General features: G+C 41.3%; 1 protein-coding gene across 2 annotated transcripts in view; it reads left to right on the top strand.

The window, feature by feature from the left end:
* LOC141758215 (rho GTPase-activating protein 23-like) overlaps positions 1–14,891 on the top strand; it is a 71,267-nt gene that overhangs the window by 15,069 nt on the left and 41,307 nt on the right. Inside the window, exon 1 of one of the 2 annotated variants that reach the window (XM_074619396.1) lies at positions 5,370–5,732. The exons of the other annotated variant lie outside the window; for it this stretch is intronic. Within the exon in view, the coding sequence (XP_074475497.1) occupies positions 5,679–5,732 (54 nt within the window). The 5' untranslated portion in view covers positions 5,370–5,678. Of the gene's footprint in view, positions 1–5,369; positions 5,733–14,891 lie in introns of those variants that run through there. 2 annotated transcript variants of the gene reach the window in all.

The following is a 14,891-nucleotide window of genomic DNA, read 5'->3' as shown; positions in this document are numbered from 1 at the left end:
TAGAAATATATATATTTTTTTTACTTTTGTACTGCACTTTATAGGCGGACATTTTACTGGCATCCGGTAGTCACTTTCAGTCCAAAATGGCGAAAGCGTAGCTTTGCTGCTGGGCGCTGACGTTGCAATGGAACGAACAGCTGACTTTCACTTCTTAGCAATTTACGTTCTTTGCCGTTAGCGGCTAGCCACTGGCTCAGGCGTCGCCATGTTGAGAGCCATATGGAGGCAATCCCTCTATCATAGATATGCGCTGAATTCCATAGAGAGAACCTTTAAAGAAAAGTTCATTCCTATGGTCAGCTTCCTCAGTCAGTAACAGACACTGTTGCAATGTTTTTTTCATTCATTCTCTTTATCTTATAATTATGGCCCATAGTTTTTTAGGTAACTAACTAATAGAGGCATAAAGGATGGATATAAATGCAGAAATAGAATATATTATGAATAAGTATGTTTTCTTTAGTGTATAATCACCTGATAATAAGAATCGTTGTGTTTTTGTTAGCTTAGAATGAGCCGTTTATATCGACATAGGGAGCGGCTGCTCTCCACGGAGTCCACCATGTTGCACCGGCATGTTTCTACAGTAGCCCAGAACGGACAAACCAAATTCTGTTAACTTTTCCTGCTTGGGTCGGAGTTGATAACGTTACTCGCTCCCGTCACCACCCTTCTCTCTCTCTTGCTTCACCACTCACTTCCCACGTACACACACACTCTAGAGAGGGACATTCGCGTAATTTTGCGTCGCCACCGTAGCTCTCCAACACGCGGGGAGACTTCAGTTGGTTGCAATCTCTTCACCTGACCGCTAGATACCGCCAGATCCCACACACTGCTCCTTTAAATTTAATATCTGTATTTGGAGGTAGGTATAACAGATGTAGCTCTGATTTTGAATCCTAATATTGTTGATGAAACTGAAATTGTGTTTTTGTCATCACTGGATGAAAGCAGCCTTATCGCTGAAACTTATTGCCGACCAGCTGTGAATGTGGTTGTGAAGGTGCTGGGTGGGGGCTGCAAGGTGACTTAGTATATTCCATGTCGGCCATATTGCGGTAAAAAGGTCTTTGAATGTGGCAGCTTCAAGACATTTCTAATTTTCTTGTTCTGTGTTTGGCTGCTAATTTGATCTCTGATGAATCTGATGATTTTGTGTTTGGATATGTGCTACCCTACGTCCTAACATAGCCTATTGTACCATTGTGTCGGGTAAATTTAAGATGGGGAGTGAGGACAGAGGGTTAACTGAGGGGGGAGGAGTATGGGTGGAGGTCAGATGGTTCATGAGGGGAGCGACTGGGGGATGATGGGACGATGTGGATGTTGGGTTCATCAGGCCCCCTGCAGTGAGGATGAAACTCTTTTCAGAACAAGGCCAGATTAGGGCCTCCACAGCACCCCCCCTAAACACACACACACACACACACACACACACACACACACACACACACACACACACACACACACACACACACACATAGGTCACCCTCCTCCCTCCACATCCTGACGATCATCACTTTCCAACACAATGTCTAGATTAAATCCTTAGAAGCCTTGTTTTTATTGGAGGATAAAGACCTGGTGGGCTGCTTGATTCTTGATTTAAGACATTTTTGAGAACCCTTTGTTTAGTGATGTTTTGGCATTAACAACCGCTGCTAATCTCCTCTGATGGATATAGTATTTCCAATTAATCCCCAATCCTTTCGTCTGGGGTAATATTTGAATTAAAAAAAAAAGACAAACATGGGATCAACTGAGCAGGAACTCCCAAACAAAGGCAGTATATGAAGATAGGGGCTCATTTGAGACGTACTGTATGTTTTCACTGAATTCTTTTGCACCGACACAGGTGTCATTACGTAGAAATACAGTAGCCTATATGTGCTATCTGTCCCTATAATGTATGGACAGATATAGGAAATAAAACCTTTATGTTTTCTGCTGCAGCCTCTTTGAATAGTCTGATTTGGCTGCAAGGCTAGGTCGGGGTTTTTTGTTAAAGGAGCTATATTTGACATTTCAGAACAGTAAACAACTATTGTCTATGTAAAGATTTAGAGGAGTAATGTCTACCTGAGCAGAGAATGAAGTCACTCTCTGTGCGTGTTGTAATCAGAGCTTCTCGGTTCTTTCTTTTGGTAGCCGGGCCGACTGCGTGTGCATGTTAGTGCATGTGAGTCCCTCCCTTTGAAATGGTTGCAACAAGAGTTTGACCCATATATCAAATTGCTGGTATACTGCGTTTCAGTAAACCTATATTGCAATGTTTATTCATATTTATTTATTTACATTATTGATGATTTCTATTAATCTTCTACTGTATTAATTATTCAGTCATTTAATGGGAATAATAGTAGGTCATTTTAAAACTGCCAACCTCAAAGAATTTCATGTTTTTAGGTCCCATGATGGAAAATACATGTTTTTCAGCAAGAATACTGACCCAACATACTGGCTATAGGAAACTAAATTTCAGAAATATCAAATTTATCTTTCAAAAACTTCCCATATAACTAACCGTTTGTCAATGCTACAGGGTTCTTCCTGTAGCCAATACCACATTGTGAGTTGAAGTTATTTCCTGATGATGCTCTAAACACATGATGAAGAATTAAATCAAACTTCAGTACCAAGCGAGCGCAGACAGGAAAAGCATCCAAAATCCCAATCTGACGTCATGATGTCAAACTGCTCATTGTGCTTACATAACGGAATTTAACCGTCCTCCTGTGTCCCATGATGCATCACTGCATGTCAAAGTGATGTAAGATGTCATTTTGAGAAAAGAATTGGTCTTTGTGTCCGTGTTTGAGAGTGTGTATGTGTGTATATATATTTTTATATATACATGGCCAGTAAGGATGGCCAGCGTGTGACGCCTGTGTGTGTGCGTGTGTGTTTGTGTGTGTGTGCGTGTGTGTGTGTGTATTGTCTGCAAGAGCGGTGCAAGGCCAGTAGAGGGTGTATGAGAGTGTACATCTCCACTCTCAGTTTCTCTCTTTTCTCTTTCTCCCTGATGATTCTATGCCCTGCTATTACATAATGACTCAGTGTGTGTGTGTGTGTGTGTGTGTGTGTGTGTGTGTGTGTGTGTGCATATATGTACATGTTAGCGCATGCTCTTTCCTCTGTCCTGGGGGCATTGTCGGCCAGAATCAGCACTGGGGCTGTGTCTCTCGCTTCACTGACCATGAGTGTACACACACACACACACACACACACACACACGCTCCTTCACGCCCTACAATTCTCCTATTAAATTCTTAACACAGCACAAAGACACACTGACAAAATGTAATGAAATATATCCAAGTAAAAAAAACATGTCAATACATTCATTATATACATACAGGTACATACGTGACATTTAACCTAAGCATTTAGGAGTTGTGGGCTGTCGTAGTGTAGGAGCTGGGGATCGAACCCGCCAACCATGTGGTTAAAGAACAACTCGCTCTACCCACTGAGCTACCACCACCTTCAATATACATACAATAACAATAATAACAACAGCAATACATAAGCCAACTATAAAATTGTTTATATATATATATATATATAAATAGCATTTTGCTCATGTGATTTGTCACATGACCTGGCAATGCAACCCTGTCTCCTAAAAATGATTTATTATATTTCTTCTTATTATATACTATGTATATGTATATATTCAATTATTTGATTGCGATTAATCGCATGATTGTCCATAGTATATTGCACATTTTTTATCTGTTCAAAATCTGCCTCGTCCTTCAAGCTACTGCAGACTTGTTCTACATTAAACTAAGACCATGATCTTTTCCTTAACCAAGTTGTGAGTGCCTTGGAGGGCTGTGTATTGGCAAAAATCTGGCAACACCATAGGCCAACATATCATGATACAGGGATTAAAGTTCAAGATTTTGTGATTTTTTCCGGTCCTTTATGGCAGTTTTTTTAATAATAAATAAAAAGAAAATCTTGCAGAGCTTTTACTCACCTCTCATGACTTCATAAGCAGAAGGACTTTGCTCAGTTGTCATATGACCACATGTTATCACGTCACCAAAGTTGCATACTTACGTCATAAAATGACACACAACTGAGCAAACTCTATCCTGTGATGAAGCCCATAAGATGTGCCTGAAAGCTCTGGATAAAATCTAGTAAGTGAACCGTGATTTAAATTTTTTTTTTTTTTTATCAAAACCTATTTTCAATGTCAAGAATTGACCTGCAAGTTCAATTTTAGTAGTTTGGTCAATGGATTTTAGGTGTTTCGTAAACTCATAAATTCTCAAAGGAGCACCTATAGGCCACTACTTCATGGTAAAGGGCAACTTCATAATATTAGCGTTTCCTTTTTTTTAATAATGGTTTTATATTCCAAGTAATTTATTGCATTCACTTTTCATGTTTCATGTGTTCAAGGTGTCAGACATTTTGCTTCCAGTGTTAAGAATATGATTTTTTTATAACACTTTATAATAACCGTCATTTATAAATGTTAAATTGATAGTTAATTAAAATTAGGTAATAGTTATTTTACACAGTTATTAACACAAAAATAGCCTATAAAGGTATACAGTTATTGTTCAGCTTTTTTTTTTTTTTTAACAGATTCATATTGTACTTTAGACAACACAAGAGGATATTAGGAAAAAACAAAGGAAACACTGAGAACGCTGATGTTCAGTGTGAATTTACAGGTAAATTCACTAAATAAACATTTAATTTATCTCTTATTATGTTGAGAAGCTTGTCGAGAAGGAGGTTAAATAACATTCCAAACTTAAAATTGACCTCTGACCTCAAGATATGTGAATGAAAATGGGTTCTATGGGTACCCACGAGTCTCCCCTTTACAGACATGCCCACTTTATGATAATCACATACAGTTTGGGGCAAGTCAAGCCAGCACACTGACACACTGACAGCTGTTGTTGCCTGTTGGGCTGCAGTTTGCCATGTTATGATTTGAGCATACAATGCAGTACCTGTGAGGGTTTTTGGACAATATTTGTCATTGTCTTGTGTTGTTTACTTTATTAACATGTCACCAAAACCACAAGCTTTCCCAAATCATTGTGCTGCTGTTGCCAAAAAAAAAAGAATGGATATAATTGTGGTTACAGACATTCAGGTAGTATCCACAATTGACCAACTTGAATTAAACATAATTATATTAATGTTGGGGGCATGGCAGGGAGTGATAAGGAAAAATGCACCAAGTTCAAGGTAATTAACACAAAAATAGCCTATAAAGTTTTTTTTTTATAAATAACACTGTTTATCTCTAATGCCACAAATGAGGAAACATTCTATCATGAACAGATTAATATAGTCCTATTTATTTATCAATAGCAGTGCCTAACTTAGTTAATTAATTATCAATTTACCATTTATATAAATTGATGGTTATTAGAAAAGTGTTTCCGCGCTTTTATTTTGAAATGTGGCAGACTTCCGGTACTACTGTGTCTTAATATGGCCGCGTGACGCTGCTCGTAACGGGACTGTTTACGTTGTTAGAGAGAGAGAGAGAGAGGAGCACCGCTCAGTCTGTGCAGACACAGAAGCTGCTATCAACGACAGGGCAAGAGGAAAACTGTCCACTATGTTGACAGCAGAGCAGCTTTGAACCATTTCTTTGTTCATGTTTACTCACTTCAGACTCTGAGCACCCAATGAATGGAGTTACTTTCTGCCTTGTTGGAATTCCTCCTCACTCAGAAACTAAAGTAAGTCAAAGCTGAAATATAACATAACTGTGTTGTCTCTTCTTCTCCGTCGCGACTGAACGTTTTATTTCATTACATTGTGTTTTTATCCTGCTGTACTTCTGTGTTTCCTCTTGTAAATTGCACCTGAACTTAATTAGGACACTATTTCGTTGTAGGATAAGTGTCACTTACACCTCAGTGTTCATATCAGCCTTGCAGCATGCAGCAGTCTCCTCCAGCAGAAACACACCCTGTGTGTGTTTTTAGAGGAGATGCTCTCATGCACTTGTCCAATGTCTTATGCAACTTGTCAAGCTTGAAACAAAAAGTGCAAGCTGCAGGCTGTTCACAACCACATAATGTTAAACCATGAATAAGTGATGGCTTCAAGTGCACTGTTTTGTTTGAAAGCAGAAGGGGGCAAATGCTGCATTCAAGTGCACCACACAAATCTATCTACAAAATCCAGACATGATTCAAATTCAGTTTTTTCCCACCAGCAGCAGATCATATGCTGCATTCAGCAAATGACTGAATAATAATTTCTCCATAACTTGCAGCACATATTTTTGCTGTGACAGTTTTACACCCCCTCCACTGCAGAGAGATGAGGTACGGGTGGGTGGGCAGAGAGACAATAAGAAATTGGTCTGGAATGCATGTATTTCCATATGCCAGCCCACATATGCACAGTCAGTGACAGAAGGCACATTGTGACCGTTAGTCCTCTCAGTGGAGAAAAATTTCATTCAAATGTGACACATAAATGTCTTCCTAACAATCACGACAAACATTGTGGGAATTGAATTGCATATTAATGAGTTACTAATCGTGATTCTGACATTTTTTCTTGTCATCCTCTCATCACTTTGATCACTTCCCATCACACACAGCACATTGTTCTTCGCTCGGAGCGGATGAGTTATTCTCTTCCGCTCACTGTGTGTGTGGTTTTCATATTGTTTCACAGCTTATTACTGTGGGATTGTGTCATGGACCAGCTAGCATCGAGGTCATGGGTCATCAGTGGTGGAGTTTTTCAATTTAAAGTGACATTTTTCATTTGGAACTAGATACCGTGAATGTCACCTATAGAGAGAAAGTGGGTCAGTTTATAGCTGATTTATATCCTGTTGTGAGGCAGAGGTGGGACAAGGTCATTGTTTTGCAAGTCACTAGTAAGTCTCAAGTCCCAAGTCAAGACAGGGAAGTCAAAGTTAGTCCTAAACTTTGAGTTTCGAGTCCTAAACAAGTCACAATGCGCTCTTCACCAAATGTAATGCTATTTTAACAACAGAGTAACCGCACCAACTGGCGCTCAGTAACGTGACGTTAGTTCTTCATTGTTTTCTCCTGCAAATTTTGATTGGATGCTGTCAGATTGGTTCAAATGCTACAGGGAGGTTGATCATCAAAATAGTTGTTGATTCATTTTCTGTCAATCGACTAATCGGTTAATTGACTGCGTTAATATTAAGGCTGTCAAAGTTAATGCAATAATAATGGGTTAACGCAAATTCGTTTTAAAGCCACTAATTTCGTTAACGCATTTTACGATTTTTAAGTTGTAGCGGGCTCAGTTTTAAAGCAAATTTTAAAGCTAGTGAAGATACTGGCATTATATGAAACTAGAAAACCTAAGGAATCCATTGGTACAACCATGTCATACTATGTCGACAAGGAGGCTAAATAACGGTCCAAACTTGCTAATTTGGGCGAGGAAAACCTGGCATGGCCATTTTCAAACGAGGTCCCTTGACCTCTGACCTCAAGATATGTGAATGAAAATATGTTCTACAGGTACGATTAATCGCAATCAACTATTTTAAATCGGTTAATTGACTGTGTAAATATTCATATTAATATTATTGTGTACTTTTGTATTTTGATGCTTTGGCAGCATTGTTTTTTTTAAAACTTTCACGCCAATATAAAGCCACTTTGAATTGAATTGACTCAAACGTTTCAGCATCTAATTTGAATTCAGACATATTACAGAGTTTTTCACATAACCAAAAGCTAGTTTGATTCTTAGTAGTTTGTTTTTTTCTTTTGCAGTCATTTTGACATTTTGTCATGGTAGAAAAAGCACAGGTGTTACTAGTAACGTTAATGACGGCTCCATCCCAGTAAGTCATGACAGAGTGACAGTGAGCCAGCATGCTGCTAATTCATTTTATGACTTACACCTGTGCTTTTCCTACTGTGACATGTCAAAATGTCTTCCACAAAAAGTAAGAAGTGACAGCCCTTACTGTGGAGAAGTCAAAAATGTGTTTCAATCTGTGACGTTGCTGTAGTGACCCTTATGTAAAAGTGACTCGTGGTCATGAATCTGTCATGAAATTTCTAGCAAATTTACGAATAAGAAGAGGCTTTGCAGCAATAACCACCACAGACCTCCTCCATACTTACTGGCATGTTTTTCAGATGTACGGTAGAGCACCAGAACTTTATTGTACATACAAATCAAGCCGTATAAACTAGTTCCTCATCACACTGTTAATGACCATTAGCTGTATTCTTTATCCATTCACATATTTAGTATCCTACTTTGCCACTATTTCCAAATGTGTGGGTTATCTTTCGCCCCCCCATCAGATTCAGTGTGTTCAGCGAAGCAGGCTCCTCTTGCCTTATATGTCCCGTATCAGACTGCCGAATGTTCCCCTTAGCTCAGGCAGTAACGGCCAATTAGGTTGTGCTGGTTTCACTTCACGTGATCGCATGAGTAAAACAGTGGCATTTCTCTTTCGCTGGCAGGTACTGGATTTCAGAACAGGCCTGTTTGTTCTGTAAAGAGTTGTGAAGTATTGATACAGCACACTGAATAACGTCAGCCTGTATGTCACTTCCCCTTGATTGATCCTTGATTGATTGTTTGTATAGGAAATGTTACCGACCCCTACAGAGGAGGGTCTTAGTTCATGGTCACCATACCCAACAACAACCAATGGAGATAGTAAAGATGTAGTGAGCATCTTCTGTACCAGCACTCATCATAGTGCATGGAGCCTCATTAGCCCCTATGAAAGAGTCATTCTAATGGAAGAGAGGGATGAGATGATTCAGTGGGATGGCCGTAACAGTTCCATTAGAACCGTGAGTGCTGAAGCAGTCGGCTAATGCTGACTGATGGCTGAGGTTAGGTTACATACGGGAAAAACAGTAGCCGTGATCAATATTGTTTCAGGCATTTTTTATTGATGTCTTGTTTATATACTTATGAACTTATATATTGACAGATTGACTGTCAGTTTTGTTGTTACTGTTTGTGTCACTGGCATTTCTTGATGACAGCATCTGTCAATTAAGTCTTATCTCATCCTATCTCATTTATGTTTTTGGCTGAACCGCAGTAGGGGGTGTAAGAAAATATTGCGATATTATGTTTTGTGATTATTTCATTTGCAAAGATATGTGCCCTCTCAAAGTAGTGCTATGATGTTGGATGTTACAGTTAGTGTTCTGATTGCATAAAAAAAGAAAACTTTTTGTACTCTGATTTTATGCATATGGCCGTGTGTTCTTTATACAATCACAGCTTTCCTAAAATTAGATTTAAAAATCACAATATATCGCCTTACTTACTGTATCGCAACACATTGAATCGTAACCCCTGTATCATGATATTTATTGTATCGACAGATTCTTGCAAATGCACAGCCCTAGACCGGAGAGGGCCAACCCTACAAACACAAACGTCTGTCACTAAGTGACTGAGTGAGTGATGAAGTTACACGATTGGTCGGCCGTGTACTGGAGTTTCCTCACTCACGTTTTCAAGGGGGCGTGTCAGCGGTTCCACTCGCCGGCGCGAGCCGGTTATGACTAGAAAGAATCCGTCTTGTGTAAATATGACGTCACGTTCTCGCGAGTTGGAGAGGGTCTTGAATAAAGTTGAAAAATCTCAACTTTATGTAAATGAGCCCGTCCAGCACGACACGTCCAACTCAAAAAGCTTGGACCAAGCTGTGAAACAAGGCGATCTAGTTCTAAAATGAAATGAGATTCAGCAGTGGCATCACCTAAATGTTTTCAGAAGTAGATGTTGGTGGATTGCTGAGATGGACTAACGCTTACGCGCAAGCCATCATGTTGTTTCCTGTTTGAAACGGCAAGCAGAAACCAGGGACCGATCAGGTGCATTCCACGATAGGGTTGAACATCCAGTTGAGTGGAGCAGCGTGTCCCCTAGTGTCCTCGCCGGACCTGGTGTACATGTACCGCTGGATTTAACATTATATAGACATGACCACTGACTATTTGTGTAACAATTTAGCCACAAATTCACAGACTGACCGTACACGGTCCAGACATACACTCGGTTTGGACCGAGTCTTGTTACTGCTACAGCTGTAGCTTTGGGCACATGTGTGATACTGAACAGCTTGTCAGCATCATTAAATGAGCTTGTCTTTCTCTCTCTTTCTCTCCCGCAAATACGCTCTGAGTGAAATACTGAGCTTGTTTTCGTCAGTCGTGGGGTTGTTGAATAAATTTGGTGCATGTGATGCATAAGCTGGCCTCAGGTGTAGCCTACTGACATCCTGTCAGTGTTAGTTCCTTTTTGGGTTGAACATGATGTAGACTAGAGAGCACAGACTGTTAAAGTATTTACAGTCCAATGGGCTTAGCAAGTAAATAGCCACACTCTAGTTTTCACAACTCCATCCCTGCATCTCTGTCCTTTTCTGTCTACATCCTATGTACTACCTGTTTCCCAAGTAGGGTTCAAATATGATGTCAATAATGCATTCAAATACAGCTGTAGCAAAGAGTATGGAAGCAAAGAACTCCGGTGCCTTCTCTGCCGCCATTTTGGACTGAAAACGCCAATGAGTCTGTGGCCATGGATGTATAAAGAGTATAATTTAAATCAACTTCCCAGTACGAACACTTAAATAGCCCTCATTTAAATCAGTATGTCCTAAAAGTTGTAAAATGAACTAAAAGCTGAATCCAGAGTTATTTTCCTGGGCATAATGAACGTGCATCAGACCCACGGGACTGCACCGCCCTGCACGCTCATACGACATATCCGGTTCTGCCAGCTTCCTGCTAGCTGTAATAATGGATATATTGGCTGTAATTCATCACTTTTATTATCTTATAATACTCCCAAGGGCTGTATGCTGTAAGCCTGTAATGTGGTGGATGTATTCACGTCTCTGTTCCCAAAAAACAATAAAATATTATAAATATAATAACCAGTCCAAAATGGCGGCAGCAGCTGTTGTCAAAAAAACACCGGAGTTTCGTCTTTTTGCTTCTATACTCTTTGACTTGGTTCACTTCACTGTCTCTACCGCCGCTCTCTGCTCTACTATTTGCTGACTTTGCTCCGAGCGTTCGTGTAGTTGGAGGAGCTCAGCCCCAAGAGGAGATGTGCGCTGCAGGGTGATAATAAATTATACCAAAACGTTAAAAAAGTACAGATAAAAGAACCGATAACGTCAGAGCTTATCTATACTACGGTCTTTAATAATTTAGCATCGGTGCCGTTACACCGGGCAGACACACAGCGGTCAACCTGCTAAACTAAACTAAATGTGCGGTGGAGACTTTTACTGGGAAAGTGGCTGCCCTGTCCGCGACACTACACGCAGCATCTAAGTTATCTATCTGCTAAGTTAACGCTCCTGGACGGTGAACTGGAGACAGTGAACGCAGCATACGCTCCCATACGCTCCCATACGCTCCCATACGCCCCCATACAGGTGAACTGGGGACTCAGTTGTCTGTTGTGCTCATACACTGCAGCTGGCGCACACGCTGCATTAGAGGGCACAAATCTCGTCGGTTAACGGTTAATAATTGGTTAACGAGGTTCGGTTGTCGGATAAGAAAATGTTTCAAAATTAGCATCCCTAGTTTAAACAGGTACAGGTGACTCATTGCGTTGGCTCTCTGTATCTGCTAATGGGAAGAAGTTCAGTCCAATCAGCAGTGAAGAAATTTGCTCTGAAAAAGCAATATCGCTAATTGTCTTCCCCCCCCCCATTACAATGATGGAGTGCCCATGTACTAATAAGCACTTTAACCTCCTTACATTAGGCAGTGTGTATGTGTGTGTGTGTGCATCAGGAAGCTGGTCAGGAGCGACCGGCAGCACATCGCCTGCTGCTGCAGATTGGGGAACAGTCATTGTTGTGTTTCTTTTCAGACGTGGAGGCTCCGTACTGTATGGCAGAGAGGGGTCTGTTCAGTGGGTGGGGTGTGTATGTGTGTGGGGTAGGGGGGTAGGGGGTAGGGGGTAGGGGATAGGGGGGGGTGGACAGGCTGAGACTTGCTGTGAAATATGTGACAATGGAGCTCTGTTAGGCCGTGTGTACTGCATGTTTGTGTGAGTGTGTGAAAGAGAGGAATGATGTGGGTAGACGCTGTGTGGGTCAAGGTTGAAAGGTCGGACATGAGGCCAGTACAGCCTCGTTTAATGCTGATGGTTCCCACCTAAACCCATGGGGGAAAGGTGTGTGTGTGTCTGTGTGTGTGTGTGTTACTTTGCACACACTGGACCATTCTTCTTCCAACAGGTGGGCTGATCAGGAATGTGTCATTGAAAGAGTGTTGGTGATTACACACTGCAACAATGGAATGATGTGTGTCTGTCTGAGAGAAAGAGTAAAACACTGTCAGATGTGGAAAAAAAAGAGAGGAGAAAGCAGGTAAAAGTGCAACGGAGAAAGTTTAGTGTTTAGTCCGTTGGAGCTGGATGGAAAGAGATGGATGAAACACATAAAATCCGAAGAGGCTATAGCCGTGCTCAGGAGGGATCAGGTGCAGTCAATTACTGCTGCTGGCCGCTCTTAACTTTGTGTGCGGTTATATGTGTGTGTGTGTGTGTGTGTGTGTGTAGACAGCTGTACACATGCCCCTGTTTTACCCTGCCGATCCAGAAAGCTCCAGCTGGATCTCTGGGGGAGGGTCTGGCCCCATCTGGGCACCCAGCTGCTGCCCCGTGCTGCTGGGATCAGGTACCACAGTGCAGCCCTGCTACTCCCCCCGCCCCCCAAAGACCTCGTTAACTGTCTCATGATGCATTAATAGAGATTATTACACAGCTGTGTTGAAAACTCGATTCTGATTGGTCAATCACGGCGTTCTGCGGCCTGTTATTTCTGCGTAACAGACCGTTGCTATGTATAGCAGACCGTTGCTATGTATAGCAGACCGTTGCCATGGGCGCAGTTCAGATGTCGGACTCTGGCGGACCGTTTTTGGTGTCAAAATATTGATTTCTTCATTAAGTAGCCATGTAATAAGCGGGATAATGTACAGCTAGCGGGTCATTGTTGTTAAAAAAATCCCTGACAGGGCAATGCTGCACCTTGACGCGCTTGTCTCTCATGAGCTTGAAGTCTGCAGGTGTGTTAACGTTGAGCACAAAATGTATATACTCAGCTTTGATCAAATGTTGCCTCTTGATGGGTGCATGCATAACAACTTCTCAGTTTGGGCATGAACTTGGGGCATGTATGGCATTACATTTGTGTCTTCATTCTGAGCATGCAACGGGAGCACAGGAAAAGTTTTTCTAACCCACGCATGATTAATATTTTATATAAAAAAAATAAGACAGAATAATTTAATTTGTGCAAATTAAAATGTTGTTTTTGTGTGTTTGTTGATATCCACTAACTAGGGCTCAACACGAATATCACCCCCCGTAGGCGAGATGCACTAGGCAGCGCTAATCAAATATGAATCAAGATTCTGGTAATGTAATGCTTATCTCTCGAGACGATGTTCCTATAGTGTGTGGAGAGCAACGATTTGGCCAAAACAGCACACCACACACTAACAGATTCATTCATGAACAAGAGTCCCCACTAAAAAAAATGGAAACCTCGCAAAATATCTCTCGATTAAATGTGACTTTAGTGTAAACAAACATGGCGGATGACGGGCAGGAAGAATTAGCGATGTTAGTTTTTGCACTTTGTACTGAAAATTCACAATGGATGGATGGAGGAAGTCACGTAAACACGTTAAATAAACACTTGTGTTATTGCCACAAATCAACAAGTTGGTCCTCCATTTCTGAGCTCCATCGTACTTTATGCTTCACGTTTTGCATTAGCTCATGCATTAGCCGCGGCCGCCATGGCAACGGTGGTCTTCCTTCCTTCTTCAGTCAGCTTGGTTCCCAATTGGCTATCGTTTTTTCCCACGTGACTGCGTCATCGGCTGTCCTCAGGGTTCCCCACCCATAACAGGATATCACATTGTAGATATTGAACGTGTTTTAATATTGGCAAAATTGGCTGGATTCTCGTGTAGTGTGTACCCAGCATTAGCTGTAAAATGCCAATCAGGGTAAGCAATTTCTGATTGGCTGTTTTGTCTCTAATCTGATCACTAGTAGGATTATCTGTTACTGTGGGAGAAGGGAAGCTCAGAATGTCCCATTGCACTCTCAGAACTGAGACACAAATATAAACTCCATAGAAGTTTGAATGATGTGGGCATCTACTAGGCTGGGAGGGTCATAGGAAAAAATGCTATTGGGTGCATATAGGATCCATTCTTTTTGAAGGTTGACACATAGTAGGGCCTATAATACAGGATATCTACCTCTGCTGCCTCGATTTTCTTTTTTTGTGTCTCTTGTGAGTCCCCCACTTTTATGGAAGTCAGATATTAAATTGCTGCAGTACCCCCTATAATAAGCAGTGTACTACTATACTTGATCAGGATTAACCGTGGTTTCGTCCACCAAGTTATGACATGACAATTTATTTTTCTCTAAGAAAAGCAACGTGATGATTGAAGAGTAGTAGGAGAAGATTGGTACAGTATACAGCACAGAGATACAGTATTAGCTGCCCCTCACCTGCAGTGGCTCATGTGCTGTTTACTGCTCCCTCTGATTGGCTTTACTGTAGTGGACCTGGGCCAAAGGAGTCAAACTGGCACCAGAAGCCCATCTGGCTTCATGCCCAGTGGTTGGCATAGCTAAGACTCAGCAATACTAACACCACTGAAGATGTTTGCCTCTAGGACGGGCAGCTTCAAAGACGAGAGCTCCGTCTGCTATCCACTGATTTCATCGTTTCCACAGTCTGAGCAAAACACAGATCCTAAAATAGACGAAGCGCTTGTCAAACTTGCCAGGTCAGTGGAAGGCAGAGCAACTAACGCAGCTAACCTGATTCAAAACAAGGGAAGTGAAGT

This window comes from Sebastes fasciatus, chromosome 20 (genome assembly GCF_043250625.1).
Source record: "Sebastes fasciatus isolate fSebFas1 chromosome 20, fSebFas1.pri, whole genome shotgun sequence".
NCBI classification, from domain to species: Eukaryota; Metazoa; Chordata; class Actinopteri; order Perciformes; family Sebastidae; genus Sebastes; species Sebastes fasciatus.
This window is presented reverse-complemented; position numbering and strand designations above follow the sequence as displayed.